The sequence below is a fragment of the Borostomias antarcticus genome (genome assembly GCF_949987555.1).
Source record: "Borostomias antarcticus genome assembly, chromosome: 12".
NCBI classification, from domain to species: Eukaryota; Metazoa; Chordata; class Actinopteri; order Stomiiformes; family Stomiidae; genus Borostomias; species Borostomias antarcticus.
The window spans coordinates 4993986-5008985 of record NC_140245.1 but is presented as its reverse complement, the minus strand read 5'-3'; the positions used below and the strand labels follow the sequence as shown (position 1 = coordinate 5008985).

The following is a 15000-nucleotide window of genomic DNA, read 5'->3' as shown; positions in this document are numbered from 1 at the left end:
ACCAGGATGTCCTCGTGGTGTGATGGTCAGACCAGGGCTCATCTGTGTGCCGATGCTCCTCCCTCCAGGTGAAGTCCTGCCCTGTTATCCAACCAATCCAGGCCCAGCTGGTCCTAAAGGCGACCCTGGCTCTCCAGGTAAATCTCTCCTTATATATCCATAAACCACTGTTCATATTTCTATATTATACTTAACTTTTAATTGTCCCCCACCTGATTAAATCGGAGCTATTAATATGGCCTCTGTCGGTCCGTTGTGTCAAACCTAGCTGCTCATAAACAGGAATGATGATGCACTGTGAGCAGTTGTTGTGTTTCTAAATTATTTTGGGTCATTAGGGTGCCAATACAAATGTAAAAAAATATAGCATATTAAATATTGTATATTAATAAATGTGCACTGCTATGCCTACTGACAAAAGTAGGTTTTGAGTCTGATCAGCCTTCCCTATGACTGGTTGTGTCTAATCAACCCTCACTGTGATTGGTTTAGTCTAATCAACCCTCACTGTGATTGGTTGAGTCTAATCAACCCTCACTGTGATTGGCTGTCCCCAGGTATCCCCGGCGCCCCTGGAAGCAACGGTTTCCCAAGTAACCCGGGGTTCATGGGGCCCAAAGGAATGAGAGGAGACGATGGAGGAGATGGAGGGACTGGACCCCCAGGTAACACACACACACACACACACACACACACACATACACACACACACACACACACACACACACACACACACACACACACACACCAGCACACCTGTTCATATAACATCCATGTTTTGTCCCTCCAGGCCCCCGTGGTTATGTGGGGGACCCTGGAGACCCAGGTCCCAGTGGCATCAGCCTGGACGGCCCCCCCGGACAACCAGGGTTAACAGGCGCCCCCGGCCCCAAAGGACCACCAGGGGAGGCCCTCAACGCCAGGCCTGGACGCCCAGGACCACTGGGTCTTCCTGGGCCACCGGGAGCGAAGGGAGTCCATGGTCTGACTGGCATCCCTGGATCTCCAGGTACATCTACATAACTGTACACAGACCATCGATCTAGTGTTGCTTAGCTGTTTGTGTTTATAAATGATTACTAATAACATTATTACAGACTGACGTCTAACCCTTGGTGTTGGCATCACAGGTGGACAAGGCTTGCCTGGGAATTCTGGGTACAAAGGCCAGCCAGGAGATCCAGGGCTCCCTGGGGCCCCAGGTGGAACCACTAGTGACTGCCCCCCCCGAGAGCCAGGCCCAACAGGATTTCCTGGAGACCCGGGACCACCAGGAGAACCAGGTCAGGGCCAACAAGAGGTTTAAGGGCTCTCCCACAGGAACAGCTTCATGGTTCTTGGTAGCACCTTTTTCCTCTGGAGTGTAGGAGACATGATGGCTGCTTCCTGTATAGGGGCGGCTGTATTGCTCAGGGGTAGTGCGGGTCGTCCAATGATCGTAGGGTCAGTGGTTCGAATCCTGGCTCCTCCTGACTGCATGTCGAAGTGTCCTTGGGCAAGACACTGAACCCCAAATTGCTCCCAATGAGCAGGTTAGCACCTTGCATGGCAGCTGCCACCATTGGTGTGTGAATGTATGTGTGAATGGGTGAATGACAGGCCTTCATTGTAAAGCGCTTTGGATAAAAGCGCTATATAAGTGCAGTCCATTTACCATCCTGTCAACCAGGACCTGTATTGTTGGGGAAATTGCTTTGTTTACTTTTCCCCAGTCTGTTATCATGCAAATCGTCGAATTTATAATTTATAATAATTATTTATTTCTATAATGATTTTTGTACTGTTGAAGTCTTACAATTAGCAGTCATCCTAACCATTGCCAGTCTGCAGATCCTCCCCACTCATAATGTATGTGTGTATGTGTGTGTGTGTGTGTGTGTGTGTGTGTGTATGTGTGTGTGTGTGTGTGTGCGGCAGGTTTTCCAGGTTTGAAAGGACAGACGGGAGACGTGGGTCTTCCTGGTCATGGTCTTAAGGGACCTCCAGGGAACCTCGGTCCTCCGGGCCCCTCTGGCCCAGGATCCCCAGGCCCTCCTGGGCTACCAGGAGATGACGGGGCCCTTGGCTCTCCTGGATTCAAAGGTACAGTACACTAGACCAGATCTCAGCATCAGTGTGTGTGTGTGTGTGTGTGTGTGTGTTAAAGATAATGGCAGGGGAGCTTTCTCTGACCATTATAGTCCATGTCCATCGTGACCACTCACTTCCAGCCCCACCTCTCCCCAGGTGCGCAGGGCGCTCCAGGCCGGACCGGGCCAGAGGGGGGCTATAATCGGCCAGGTTCTCCAGGGCCCCCGGGCTGGAAGGGCCAGAGAGGCATCGATGGGGCCCCTGGACTTCCTGGAGATCCAGGAGCAAAAGGTAGATTCCTGTGTTCACCAAATATACTATTGGACTGATGGTATTTGCCCTCAGATATGCCAGCTTGGTGTCTTGCCTTCTCTTTGCAGACAACTCTGAGTGTGTCCTGGTATTGCATCATATCATCATATATTGCATCATATCATACCTTAAGTGTTCGTCAGTATTTGCAGGCTGTAGTTGACCCAGGTCTGTTGTGGCCTCCAGGTCGCAGAGGCTCCACAGGGAGGCCGGGACAGGCCCCCAACCCCCTGGAGGTCATCAGAGGAGCCGTGGGCCTCCCTGGAGCCCCGGGGGCCAACGGCTTCCAAGGCCCCAGAGGTGAGATATGATCAGCCTGAGACGGGGGAGACACATTTGCACGCACGCACGCACACACACACACACACACACACAGACATACTCTGATGACCACATATCCGCTGGTGCAGCGTCAGGTGACTACGTCATGTGACTACTGTACGTCATGTGACTACGGTTATTGGTGTCGCGTCTCTCACGTCTGATCTGATCCAACGTGGCGTTCAGGTGGAAGTGAGGGTGTCAAACGGGATGCCCTCTGTACCAACATGGAGACGCAGCGCAGCGCCTCGTCATAGAAACCTCTCACCTCTCCGCAGGGTCCCAGGGGCCAAAGGGAGCTCCGGGTTTCCCGGGGCAGTACGGACGGGCCGGTGGCGACGGTCCCAAAGGCCTGCCCGGCGTTCCGGGAAGGACGGGTATCCTCGGCCCCACCGGCCACTCAGGACCCAAAGGCTTCGCAGGCGCGTGGGGATCCCCGGGGACGGACGGTGATCAGGTGCGACCTGTCTTCTTCTCTCCCTAACCTCCAGACGCTCATGTCTGCTGGCCAGCGTTTACGGGCCAGTTGTACTTTCCCACTCCCAGACGTAAGCTATTTTGGTTTGTCTCTAACCCACATAGGGGGACCCTGGGTGGCCTGGGCCTCCTGGTAATCCTGGACAATCTGGCTTTCCTGGGTTGAAGGGTGAGTAGAGAGGGGTGGATGGAGAGGGAGGGAGGGATGGAGGGAGAGAGAGAGAGAGAGAGAGGGAGATCTGTCTGCCTTCTTCCCCACCTCTGTCCTGTGCAGGAGACCCAGGGGAGTCTTTAGGTCAGCCTGGTCCACCTGGACAAAAAGGCCCTCCAGGAGACCGTGGAACCCTGGGTGAGCGCGCGCACACACACATACACACACACACACACACAATGCAATGCACTGCTTGATCAGGGCACACAATGATGACATCACAACTAGAGAACATTACATCACAACACACACTTCACTGCATGCACTCATCAGATAATAATAATAATCTTTATTTATAGAGCACATTTCAGACACAACTCAAAGTGCTTTACACAACATAAGAAATACAAAAGGCAAATACAATAGACAACAGAAAAACAAACACACACAGACGTAAAATTCAGACATAAGAAAACAATGTAAAATAGGAATGACATTATGCTAACATTGTTATTATTCAATGGAAAATTCCCGTAGGTCTTCAGATTCTTTTTTGAATGTATCCACGATATCCAGTTTTTCCAGTCTAGCGGAAGCTCGTTCCATAATCTGGGGGCATATGAGGAGAAGGCAGCTTCACCATAGGTTTTAGTTCTGGTGCGAGGAATGGTGAATTGCAGTGAATCTGAGGACCTAAGGGCTCGGGCAGGAACATAACATACTAAAATATCACTGATGTTAACAGGAGCGAGACCATGTAAAGCTTTAAAAACCAACAACAGCACTTTAAACTGAATTCTAAAATCTATAGGGAGCCAGTGTAGTGATCTCAGGACAGGGGTAAAGGTCGATATAATTTATCTTCTTTCCTGTGTCTCCTTGATGAACCTCTCCTCACACAGAGTGCGAAGGTAAGTCATGTGACATCATTTCCAATTTTTTCTCAACAACATTCCTCACAGTATGTACATGACAGGACCGTACACTAATATGTCCACAGTGTTGGTACAGTATACCTCACCTTCACTAGTACTGTAAGCAGCATGCTCTCTAAGTGGTACGGTGGTACTTCTTTCCTGCCTTATATCCTTCTTCATCCCTCTCCTCTTCTAGGACAAGGGGAGACAGGAGACCCAGGGGACCCAGGACCCAGAGGTCTCCCAGGAAGGGGAGGGTCTGCAGGGGCCCCCGGAGAACCAGGCCTGCAGGGGGGACCAGGTAACAACCTCCTCCACCCACCCACCCACCCCAACCACTAGTCTTCATGGCTAGACTGCTAGGAGCTACAATTATTCATCCACTGTGTGGCTCTGTCTGATGTAGTGGTGATCACACGTGTGTGTGTGTGTGTCTGTGTACTGTACATCATGTGCGTGTGTGTGTGTGTGTGTTCAGGTTTCCCTGGGCCTCCAGGTTTACCAGGTCGTCCAGGCTCTCCGGGGTCTTCAGATTTTGTGGGTCCTTCGGGAGGACAGGGGCCCAAGGGCCAGTCTGGACCACCAGGACCCCCAGGTACTGCTACTGTATTAAGACCTCTCCTTCCACTTGAACACTTACCCTAACCCACCTCTCTCTCTCTCTCTCCCTCACACACACGCACACACACACACGCACACACACACACCCTATAGGGGTCTATTAACATGTCTGTCTGTTTCTCCTCAGGACCCTCTGGAGCTCCTGGTCTGGAGGGCCTGGATGGGCTGAGGGGTCCGAAGGGACCAAAGGGAGGCAGAGGTAAGAAAACACACACACGCACACACACACGCGCACACACACACGCGCACACACACACACACACATATACACACACAAATACACATGTATTAGTGACCTGAAGTGCATACAGTAGTACTGTATGAAAGTACTATACTGCATTATGATCTCACTCTCTGTTTTACCTTCCCTACAATTCTCTCTCTCTTTCTCTCCCTCTCTCTCTCTCCTTCCATCCCTCTCTCCCTCCCTCCAGGACAGGATGGGGTGGGCCCCCCAGGGCCACCTGGGTTCCCTGGGCCTAAGGGTTTCCCAGGCCTCCCTGGACCCTCAAGACTCTCCTACCCCGGACCGAAGGGCCCCGGTGGCCCTCCAGGCTTGCCTGGTAGGGCCCCGCTGACACACCGTCCAGTAGATCCACAGCAACACAGTTTAGCTCTTGACCTCTAGGTCTCCTGTGTACTGGCTCCAACTGGGAGTCTTTGATGTTGTGATGTTCTGGTACTGTACCCGTAGTAGGTACCGTTCTGATGTTCTGATGTGGTACCTGCAGTAGCTAGGTTCTAATTAGCCCCTTTCGGGACTGCGTTACTACAGTATCTGGCTGGTACACACAGAACGTTATCTGTCCATAGGGAAATTGTCAGACTAATTTCAGTCCGTCCAGCAGGAACTCACAGATGCAGGAGGGATGTGTCTTCGACTGCGCTGGGGTTTGACATCCAGCCGCTGCTAATAAACATGCTTAATCTTAAGATGAAAGACGAGTCATATTTTTACTAAATGGATGGGTCGCTTGCCCAGCAATCACACCGCTCGCTATCAGCCACTGCTGGTCAGAAGCTATAGCGCAACAAACTAAAAAATATGACTTGTGTTTTACGGTAGCTACTGAAGCTAGAAGATAAAACATGTTTATTAGCAGCGACAGGCTTTCAAACCCCAGCGAAGTCAAAGACACAACCCTCCTGCGTCTGTGAGTACCTTTGAAATTTCTCTGCTACAGTTTTGAATTTCTGACCAGGGGGACTGAAATTAATCTGACAATTGACCTATGATCAGACAGGGACTGTGCATACCAGCCAAGATAGGAACGCAGTCCCTGAAGGGGCTAGGGTCTGATTTGGTACCACACCTGCAGTAGGTTCTGTTCTAATGTGGTACCTGCAGTAGGTAAGTTCTAATGTGGTACAGTACCTGCAATAGGTTCTGTTCTAACAGGATACATGCAGTAGGCCGGTTCTAATTTGGTACCTACAGTAGATACTATTCTGATGTGGAACCTGCAGTAGGTTCAGTTTGGCACCAGCAGTACGTACAGTAGACTGTTCTAATGTGGTGCCTGCAGTAGCTAGGTTCTATTGTGGTACCTGTAGTACTGTAGGTTGTTTTTTGGGGTCTTTTTGACGATTTCTGTTTCCATGCTGTTTCAATCTGTGTGTGTGTGTGTGTGTGTGTGTGTGGCAGGTGCTACCGGGCGTCATGGCCCTCCAGGTCCACAGGGAGGTGAATGCCTCAGCCAGATTAGAGGACCCGATGGAGACCCGGGACCTGATGGCTACAATGGACCTTCAGGTGAGTGTGTGCGTGCGCGTTCAGCTAGGTTAGTCTGTGTTAAACAGTGTGACTTGTTTGTGACAATATTGAGTGTGTGTGTGTGTGACAGCATTCTGTATGTGTTAAATCGTCCTATGTGTGGTCCTGTGTCCTGTGTTTCCAGGTCGTCCAGGTGATCCAGGCCCCCCGGGTGCCGGCCAGCCCTACCCAGGAGACCCTGGTCCCCAGGGGCCCATAGGTGTCCCTGGGCTGAAGGGTGCGAAAGGCCCATCTGGACCCCCTGGACCCCCTGACCACTCTGGCTTCCCGGGTCTTAAAGGTAGTCTGATCTCCTCAGGCCCACTTTGGCCTGCTGGGGGTACAACTTCTCTGCTTTGTGATTATTATGGGATGCCTGGTCGCAGCACTCTGATTGTGTAGGAGATCAACACGCTCTCCCCTTAGAATACCACGACATCAGAAGTCTTCCTCTCTGAGATGTGTGTGTGTGTGTGTGTGTGTGTGTTCGTGTGTGTTCGTGTGTGTGTGTGTGTGTGTGTGTGTGTGTGTCAGGTGAGATGGGGGTCATGGGTAACAGAGGCCCTCCAGGATTCCCAGGTCGCCAGGGTGACGCTGGCCCCCCTGGGCGCCCAGGAGACAAGGGCATGACAGGAGACCCAGGTAAGAAGTCAGACCAGTGAGCCTCTCACAGCTCATTCAGGCTCATGTGCTACAGTAGGTCAATGAAGGTGATTCTCAGTTCCTGACTCTGACTCTGATTATGACTCTGATTATGACTCTGATTCTGATTATGACTCTGACTCTGATTATGACTCTGATTATGACTCAGACTCTGATTATGATTATGACTCTGATTATGACTCTGATTATGATTATGGCTGATTCTGATTCTGATTCTGATTTTGACTCTTACTCAGATTTTGACTCTGATTCTGACTCAGAACAATGACTCTGTTATGATTCGAATCCCGACTCCTGTGCCTGTGTACCCGTGTGTCCTCCCCAGGTCCTAAAGGCCCCGCAGGTCTGATTACGGGAGGCATCACTTCTCCTGCCCCCGCCGGACCCCCCGGACCCCCAGGAACACCTGGCCCTGATGGTTTACCTGGTAATGCTGGTCCCCGTGGCAACCCTGGACCTGATGGTGAGTCCCCTGCTAGGACAGCAGTGGAGGAGGAATGAGAGTGTGTATGTGTGCTTCACCACCGTTCTGTGTGTGTGTGTGTGTGTGTGTGTATGTGTGTGTACCAGGCCCTAAGGGCCCAGCAGGGTTCCGTGGCTTCCCAGGCCACTCTGGACCTCCAGGCCGACCAGGACAACCAGGAGACCCTGGAGAGAGGGGGCAGGATGGCTTCACAGGACCGCAAGGTGAACACACACACACACACACACACACACACTCAACAATCACACACACACACACACTCACTCAACAATCACACACACACACACACACACACACACACACACACACATGCACACTCACTCAACAGTACACACACACACACACTCACTCAACAGTCACACACACACACACACACACATTGTAATCTAGCTATTGCCTAGTCGAAGATTGTGAAAATATGATCAAAAGTCTATCCAATCAACCTCAATACCCCTCTCTTTCTCTCTCTCTCTCCCCCCCCCCCCCCCCACCCCCCAACCCTCCGCAGGCTTCCCAGGCCTCCAGGGAGAGCCAGGCTATCCAGGAGGGTCCAGTCCGGTGAGCTCCGGCTTCCTCCTGGTGATCCACAGCCAGTCAGCAGAGGTGCCGGCGTGTCCCGGGGACAGCAGTCTGCTCTGGGCCGGATACAGCCTGCTCGCCCTGGAGGGACAGGAGAAGGCCCGCACACAGGACCTGGGTACGAAGGAGGGCGAGAGAGAGAGGGAGAGGGAGGGAAGGAGGAGAGAGGGAGGGAGGGAAGGAGGAGAGAGAGAGAGAGAGAGAGAGACTGATGCTGTACCCTCCTCCTCCAGGTCAGGCTGGCTCCTGTCTGCGCGTTTTCTCCACCATGCCCTTCTCCTACTGCAACTCCGGCTCCTGCGACTACTCCAGCCGCAACGACAAATCCTACTGGCTGTCCACCACCGCGCCCGTGCCCATGATGCCGTTCTCCGGCGCCGAGATCCCCGCCCACATCAGCCGCTGCGCGGTGTGCGAGGTGGCGGCGCCCGCGGTGGCGGTACACAGTCAGGACCACACCCCCCCTGCCTGCCCCCCCGGCTGGAGGAGCCTCTGGGCTGGATACTCCTTCCTCATGGTGAGGGTGTGTGTGTGTGTGTGTGTGTGTGTGTGTGTGTGTGTGTGCGTGTGTGTGTGTGTGTGTGGGCGGGTGGTGTCTGACTCTGATCTGTGTACTCAAACTGACCTCTGACCCCCAGCACAAGGGGTCAGGTAACAGGCAGCACGCAGCACGCAGAGCGTCTGGGATCAGAAAGTCCCAGGTTCAATCCCGGCTCCCGGAAGTGTCCTTCAGCAAGACACTGAACCCCACTGTCGCCTCACAGCAAGGCGGTCATGGGTTCGATTCCCGATTGGGCGGGCCCAATTCTGACTCTGAGAGGCAGGCCTCTCTGTGTGGAGCTGCACGCGCCTGCCGTCTGCTGGTCGAACGGATGGGTTATGGTGCAGAGAACATTGCATCGGCGACCCTAAAATACATGTGTGTGTGAGTGTGTGTGTGTGTGTTGTGCCCACTGCAGGTGTGTTAAGTGTGTGCTGTATGACAAATGCATATTTCTTCTCTTAGAACAAGGGTGGCGGCCAATCCCTGACCTCGTCGGGCAGCTGTCTGAGGGACTTCCGGACGCAGCCCTTCGTGGAGTGCCAGGGGGCGCGTGGCACCTGCCACTACTTCGCCAACATCTACAGCTTCTGGCTCACCGCCGTGACGCGGGCCGAGGAGTTCGGCGCCGCCCCGCAGCCCGGCGTCATCAAGGCGGCCGACCAGCAGCGCCAGCGAACCAGCCGGTGCCACGTCTGCACCATGGCATAAGAGCCATGTCACCTCTACGACACCATGTCACCACCGCCCGTATGTCACCCTCGTGTCCACATGACTTCATCATGTCCCTGTGTGCTGGGGTCATGTCTATGTTCTGCTACTGATCCATTCAAGAGAATAGTTCTGATAGTTTAGTCTCTCTTTCCAGTCTTCTTTAAGTGTTGTTTTTGATTGTGTAGCATTACTGATATTTCAGCTTTTTAAAATATTCATAGTTATTCTAACCCATTCTGAACGTGACTGAGCTCTAACTCTTACCTGGCAGCGTGTGTGTTCAGCTCTGAGCCCGGGTGTACATATCTCTAGTGTGTGAGGGGGTCACAGGGTGCAGGGTTCCTGGGGGGTCACAGGGGGCAGGGTGAGGGGGTCACAGTGTGCAGGGTTCCTGGGGGGTCACAGGGTACAGGGTTCCTGGGGGGTCACAGGGTGCAAGGTTCCTGGGGGGTCACAGGGTACAGGGTTCCTGGGGGGTCACAGGGGGCAGGGTTCCTGGGGGGTCACAGGGTACAGGGTTCCTGGGAGGTCACAGGGTGCAGGGTTCCTGGGGGGTCACAGGGTACAGGGTTCCTGGGGGGTCACAGGGGGCAGGGTTCCTGGGGGGTCACAGGGTACAGGGTTCCTGGGGGGTCACAGGGGGCAGGGTTCCTGGGGGGTCACAGGGTACAGGGTTCCTGGGGGGTCACAGGGGGCAGGGTTCCTGGGGGGTCACAGGGTACAGGGTTCCTGGGGGGTCACAGGGTACAGGGTTCCTGGGGGGTCACAGGGTACAGGGTTCCTGGGGGGTCACAGGGTGCAGGGTTCCTGGGGGGTCACAGGGGGCAGGGTTCCTGGGGGGTCACAGGGTGCAGGGTTCCTGGGGGGTCACAGGGTACAGGGTTCCTGGGGGGTCACAGGGTACAGGGTTCCTGGGGGGTCACAGGGGGCAGGGTTCCTGGGGGGTCACAGGGTACAGGGTTCCTGGGGGGTCACAGGGGGCAGGGTGAGGGGGTCACAGTGTGCAGGGTTCCTGGGGTCGTTTCTATGGTGCTACTCTGGTGCGAGGACCCTGGTACATAACAGCTGACGCCTCACTAGTCCTGCTCCTCTGTTGGTCACCCATGGCTGAGTGTGTGTATGTCTGTCCCAGTATGTGTGTCCCAGTTCTGTATGTCTGTCCCAGTATCTCTGTCCCAGTTCCCTATGTCTGTCCCACTGTACCAGTGCTGTATGTCTTTCCCAGTATGTCTATCCCAGTTGTCTATGTCTGTCCCAGCGCTGTACTGTATGTCTGTCCCAGTATGTCTGTCCCCCGGGCGACTGTGGCTCAGGAGGTAGAGTGGGTTGTCCAATGTTCATAGGGTCGAATCCCGGCTCCTCCTGTCCACATGTCGAAGTGTCCTTGGGCAAGACACTGAACCCCAAATTGCTCCCAATGAGCAGGCTAGTACCTTGCATGGTGTGTGAATGGGTGAATGAGAGGCCATTGTAAAGCGCTTTGGATAAAAGCGCTATATACTGTACTGTAAGTGCAGTCCATTTACCATTTATACTATTGGATAACTCTGCTCTGCTTGAATAAAGCCGGTGTCTATGAATACTCTTTATGATTTGTTTATAGTTGGTTAATGGTCATCTGGCCTGTATGAGGTATAAACCACACTCAACTGCTCTCACTCACACAACTGTATAACATCATTAAGCACCTCTACATGACGACTCTGCATAATAGCATCTCCATGGCAGCTCTGGCCTCTCCTGTCCCCTCCGCTGGTTTGGTAGCGCCAGGTGAGTAATATTAGCTACACCAGGTGACATGGATTGCCTCGTGGGTCCTGTAACCTCCCACCTCCCTGAAACGACCGCTGTCTACAGTAGGCTACGACACCATCACGCCTGCAGTTCGATGGCACAGATGGATGGTACTGTATTTATACTGAAAAGTGAGCTTAACTAATTCAGCCCGGTTACACGAACATGGATCAACATTAACATCTACTGTAGCTGTTCAAGTAGTTATTACTGTGTATCAATGATCAAAAAGACAAAGGTGGCCTTGCTTTGAGGAACGAAAGATTTCGCAACAAACCACAGCGTTACTCCTAACAGGTTTCAAGCATATTTATTAATTTCTCTTAAGGGAATCCAAGTGACAATCAGTATTTATTCTCAAACATTGTTCTTGCTTTTTATTTTGTTTTTGTACATCTTAATTATTTTTTTTTACAAACAAGAGAACACTCAGTGCAAGAAGACAGGACTGACAGTGCTGTTCTCTCTACTGCTCACAGTGCACACATTAAAACACAGAAAGACTGGACATTGTCATCATCGTCATCATCTTTACATTTCCAAACTTGTTCCCACCAAACGTGGTGTAGACAAAGTCAATGTTTTTAAAACAATCATTTTTAAAAGAATGGACCCGCATACAATATCGCTTGGCACACACGCGCACAAAGTTACGCATATTTTTTTTTTCTCACACACACATGCACACTCATTCTCTTTCTTTCTTTCTTTCTTTCATTCTTTCTCTCTCTCTCTCTCTCTCTCTCACACACACACACACACACACGGGGCTGGGCCTGGCCACCTCTGATTGTCAGTGATGATATCAGGCTGCAGTCCTGCTCTTTAGCACAGCTCCTTCCACACACACACACACACACACACACACACACACACACACACACACACACACACACTCGTCCAGGTTGAGAGGGGCAGGGACCAGTGTGTGGCTGGCTGTCTGGTTGGTAAAGGTACTGCTCTGGCTCTCACACCAGTCTGATTGTTCATGCTAACGTTTACTTCTCCTCCTTCTCCTCCTCTAGGCTAGTTCTGCCTCTGTCATTGGACAGTTGCTACCAATCTATCACCTCATTGGCTGGGGGGCCAGGTGGGCAGGGGAGGGGAGGTGATGATCAAATTCTAATGCTCATAATCCTAGCAATGCAGAGATGGCATGTCATGTGCAAAGATGAAGTAGTTGTGGGGGTTGAGGTGTGTGTGTGTGTGTTGGGGGGTGGGGGGGGTGGGAGGCAGGTACTGTATGTACACAGCCTAATGGAGTGTGGTACTGTACATGATGGTTAGTGCAGTTTTCTTACAGAGCCCTGTTCTGTAGGCTCTTGTGCAATGCTTCTCCATCACTGAGCAGAGCTGTGGCCATGTTATAGGTCCTTTAAATCTGAGCATCCAATCGGAGGGGGATAATGAGTCACCGACAAGCCAGTCACAGAAGACGGCGTGTCTCAGACAGCCAATCACCTGTGACTTCACCACCCAGCCAACCAATCATAACTCACTACATGGCACAGCTTTTCTACTCTAGACTTTACAAATAAAAAATAAATAAGTTATTTTTTAAGCAAGTGCATATAGCTGCTATAGTATGTATTCCGCTTTAAGATAAGTTTAACGTTTTAAAAGCTCAGTCTTGATTGTACTGGCTGGTCGCTGGCATCAGGCCTCTCTGTTGTGGTACCTGTAGTACAAGTGCTGGTATCTTCCTGCGTTGCCTGGGTTACTGCCTGTGTTACACCCATCCCAGATAACCAGGCCTTCAAAGTACCACCACACCAATGATTGGTTAGAAGCCTGTCTAGCACTGTACGTCTGTCCTTCCTTTGTCTCCCAGACCCTCCCTCCTTCATATTCAGTCATAACATTATCCCAGGGCCCTCACCCTCATCTGTACCCGCCAGCCAACACCCTCCCCCTCCCATGCTCTGCCTAGCGACAAGTGACCTGACAGTACAAATCGGAGCAACTGATTGGTCTGTTCTAGGACAAATTGTTGTACATTCTAGAACACGGCAGACCAGTCACAGAAGGCCAGGGAGAGACCTCCTTAACACACAAGATCCACACTCGAGAATTTCCTCCATTTAAATTGGTGCTTACAGCACAAGAAATTAATTGAGAGTTTGGCATAAGAAAATTCTGCTACTACAAGTATAGATAGATTATGCTTTAAAATGTTTAAAATACAAAAGCAAAAAAACAAAAAAAACAGAACATAAACAAATCAAAGAAACAGATACTGGATTTGTCTACATCTACATAATTGAAGCTGCTTTGCCTCCTTATTCAGAAAATATCTATTATTCATACTAAGTATATTACACAGAGTCACATGGAATAGAAAAATATTAATTATCACTGTGACAATAAGAAAACATGACAACCTGAACAAGCGAAAATATTGCTATGGTAAAAACCATTAGTAATTTGACATCAGCGACCACCAACTGCTCTGATTGGCTGTCTTGACCCCCTGATGTGGAGCCAGCCAATCAGCAAGCCCAGAATCCAGAAGAGGGAGGCGGGGCTAGAGTCAGATGGCTGTGTCCCAGAAGACCGTGGTCTGGGTGGGGTAGGGGGGCGGCCGCATCTTCTTCCCTTCGTGGCTCTTGCCCCAGCTGGGCATGAGAGGGCTGCTCTCCTGCTTACAGGGACTCATGGCTGGTTCTCTCCCCTGCTTGAAGGGACTCCTCTCCGGAGGTCTCTCCTGCTTACAGGGGCTCATCACCGGGGCCCGGTCCGGCTTGCAGGGGCTCATCACCGGGGCCCGGTCCGGCTTGCAGGGGCTCATCACCGGGGCCCGGTCCGGCTTGCAGGGGCTCATCGCTGGGGGCCTCTGGGGAGGTCTCCTGGAGCGGATCTCAGCACACAGACTCCTCTTTCTCTCGATCTGCTCCAGCATGGTGCTGTCGCCACACATCCACGGCATCTGGGGCATCTGGAGAGCAGGGGCCGGGTAAAGAGCGTTAGGTAGGTAGAGTACAGGGGTATTTAGTGTGGAGTTTATTATAGAGGATTCAGGTATAGAGTATAGAGCGGGGAGAAACGCTGGAGGGTGTCCCACACACACACACACACGCGCACGCACACACACACACACACACACACACACACACACACACACACGCCCCGCAGGACCTACCTGGCTGTGCTGTGTCTCTGGGGCTTGTCTCTGAGGTGTGCCCATGGGAGAGGGCGTGGCAGGGGTGGAGGGAGAACGACCATATTTGGGTGCTGCTTTCAGCTCTACATACAGAGAGACACATCAACATGTTATTGATCACACTGCCTCGAAGATTTAGTGCATCACTAATGTTAAGCCAGGTTCACATACAAAAGCCGGAAAGGTTTTTTAAGTCAAAACTGTAAACGAGGGAAACCTCAGTGTTTTATATTATTATTATTTTTTATTGTTATTATTATTATAAATAAAGGTTTGAAATGAAATAAAACATATTTCCATTGTTTCGTGACTGGTGATTTAGAACCCTGAAAACTCTAAAACTGCTGTTTTCAATATGTCAGTATGTCAATATTCATTTTCTAAAACGAAAACAAAAGCGTTTGTCCGTGGCTGCTGTCATGTCAAGTGAAGCTGGCGTTAAG

The 15000-nt window shown here is 51.7% G+C and overlaps 1 protein-coding gene across 1 annotated transcript in view; it reads right to left on the bottom strand.

Moving 5' to 3' along the window:
* Positions 1 to 13927: 13927 nt before the first annotated feature.
* Positions 13928 to 15000, bottom strand: part of nyap2b (neuronal tyrosine-phosphorylated phosphoinositide-3-kinase adaptor 2b) — a gene marked incomplete at both ends in the record, with an annotated part of 10733 nt that continues 9660 nt past the window's right edge. Inside the window, 2 exons of the mRNA XM_084447231.1 lie at positions 13928 to 14332; positions 14537 to 14640. Coding sequence (XP_084303357.1) covers positions 13928 to 14332; positions 14537 to 14640 — 509 coding nt within the window. The remainder of the gene's footprint in view (positions 14333 to 14536; positions 14641 to 15000) is intronic.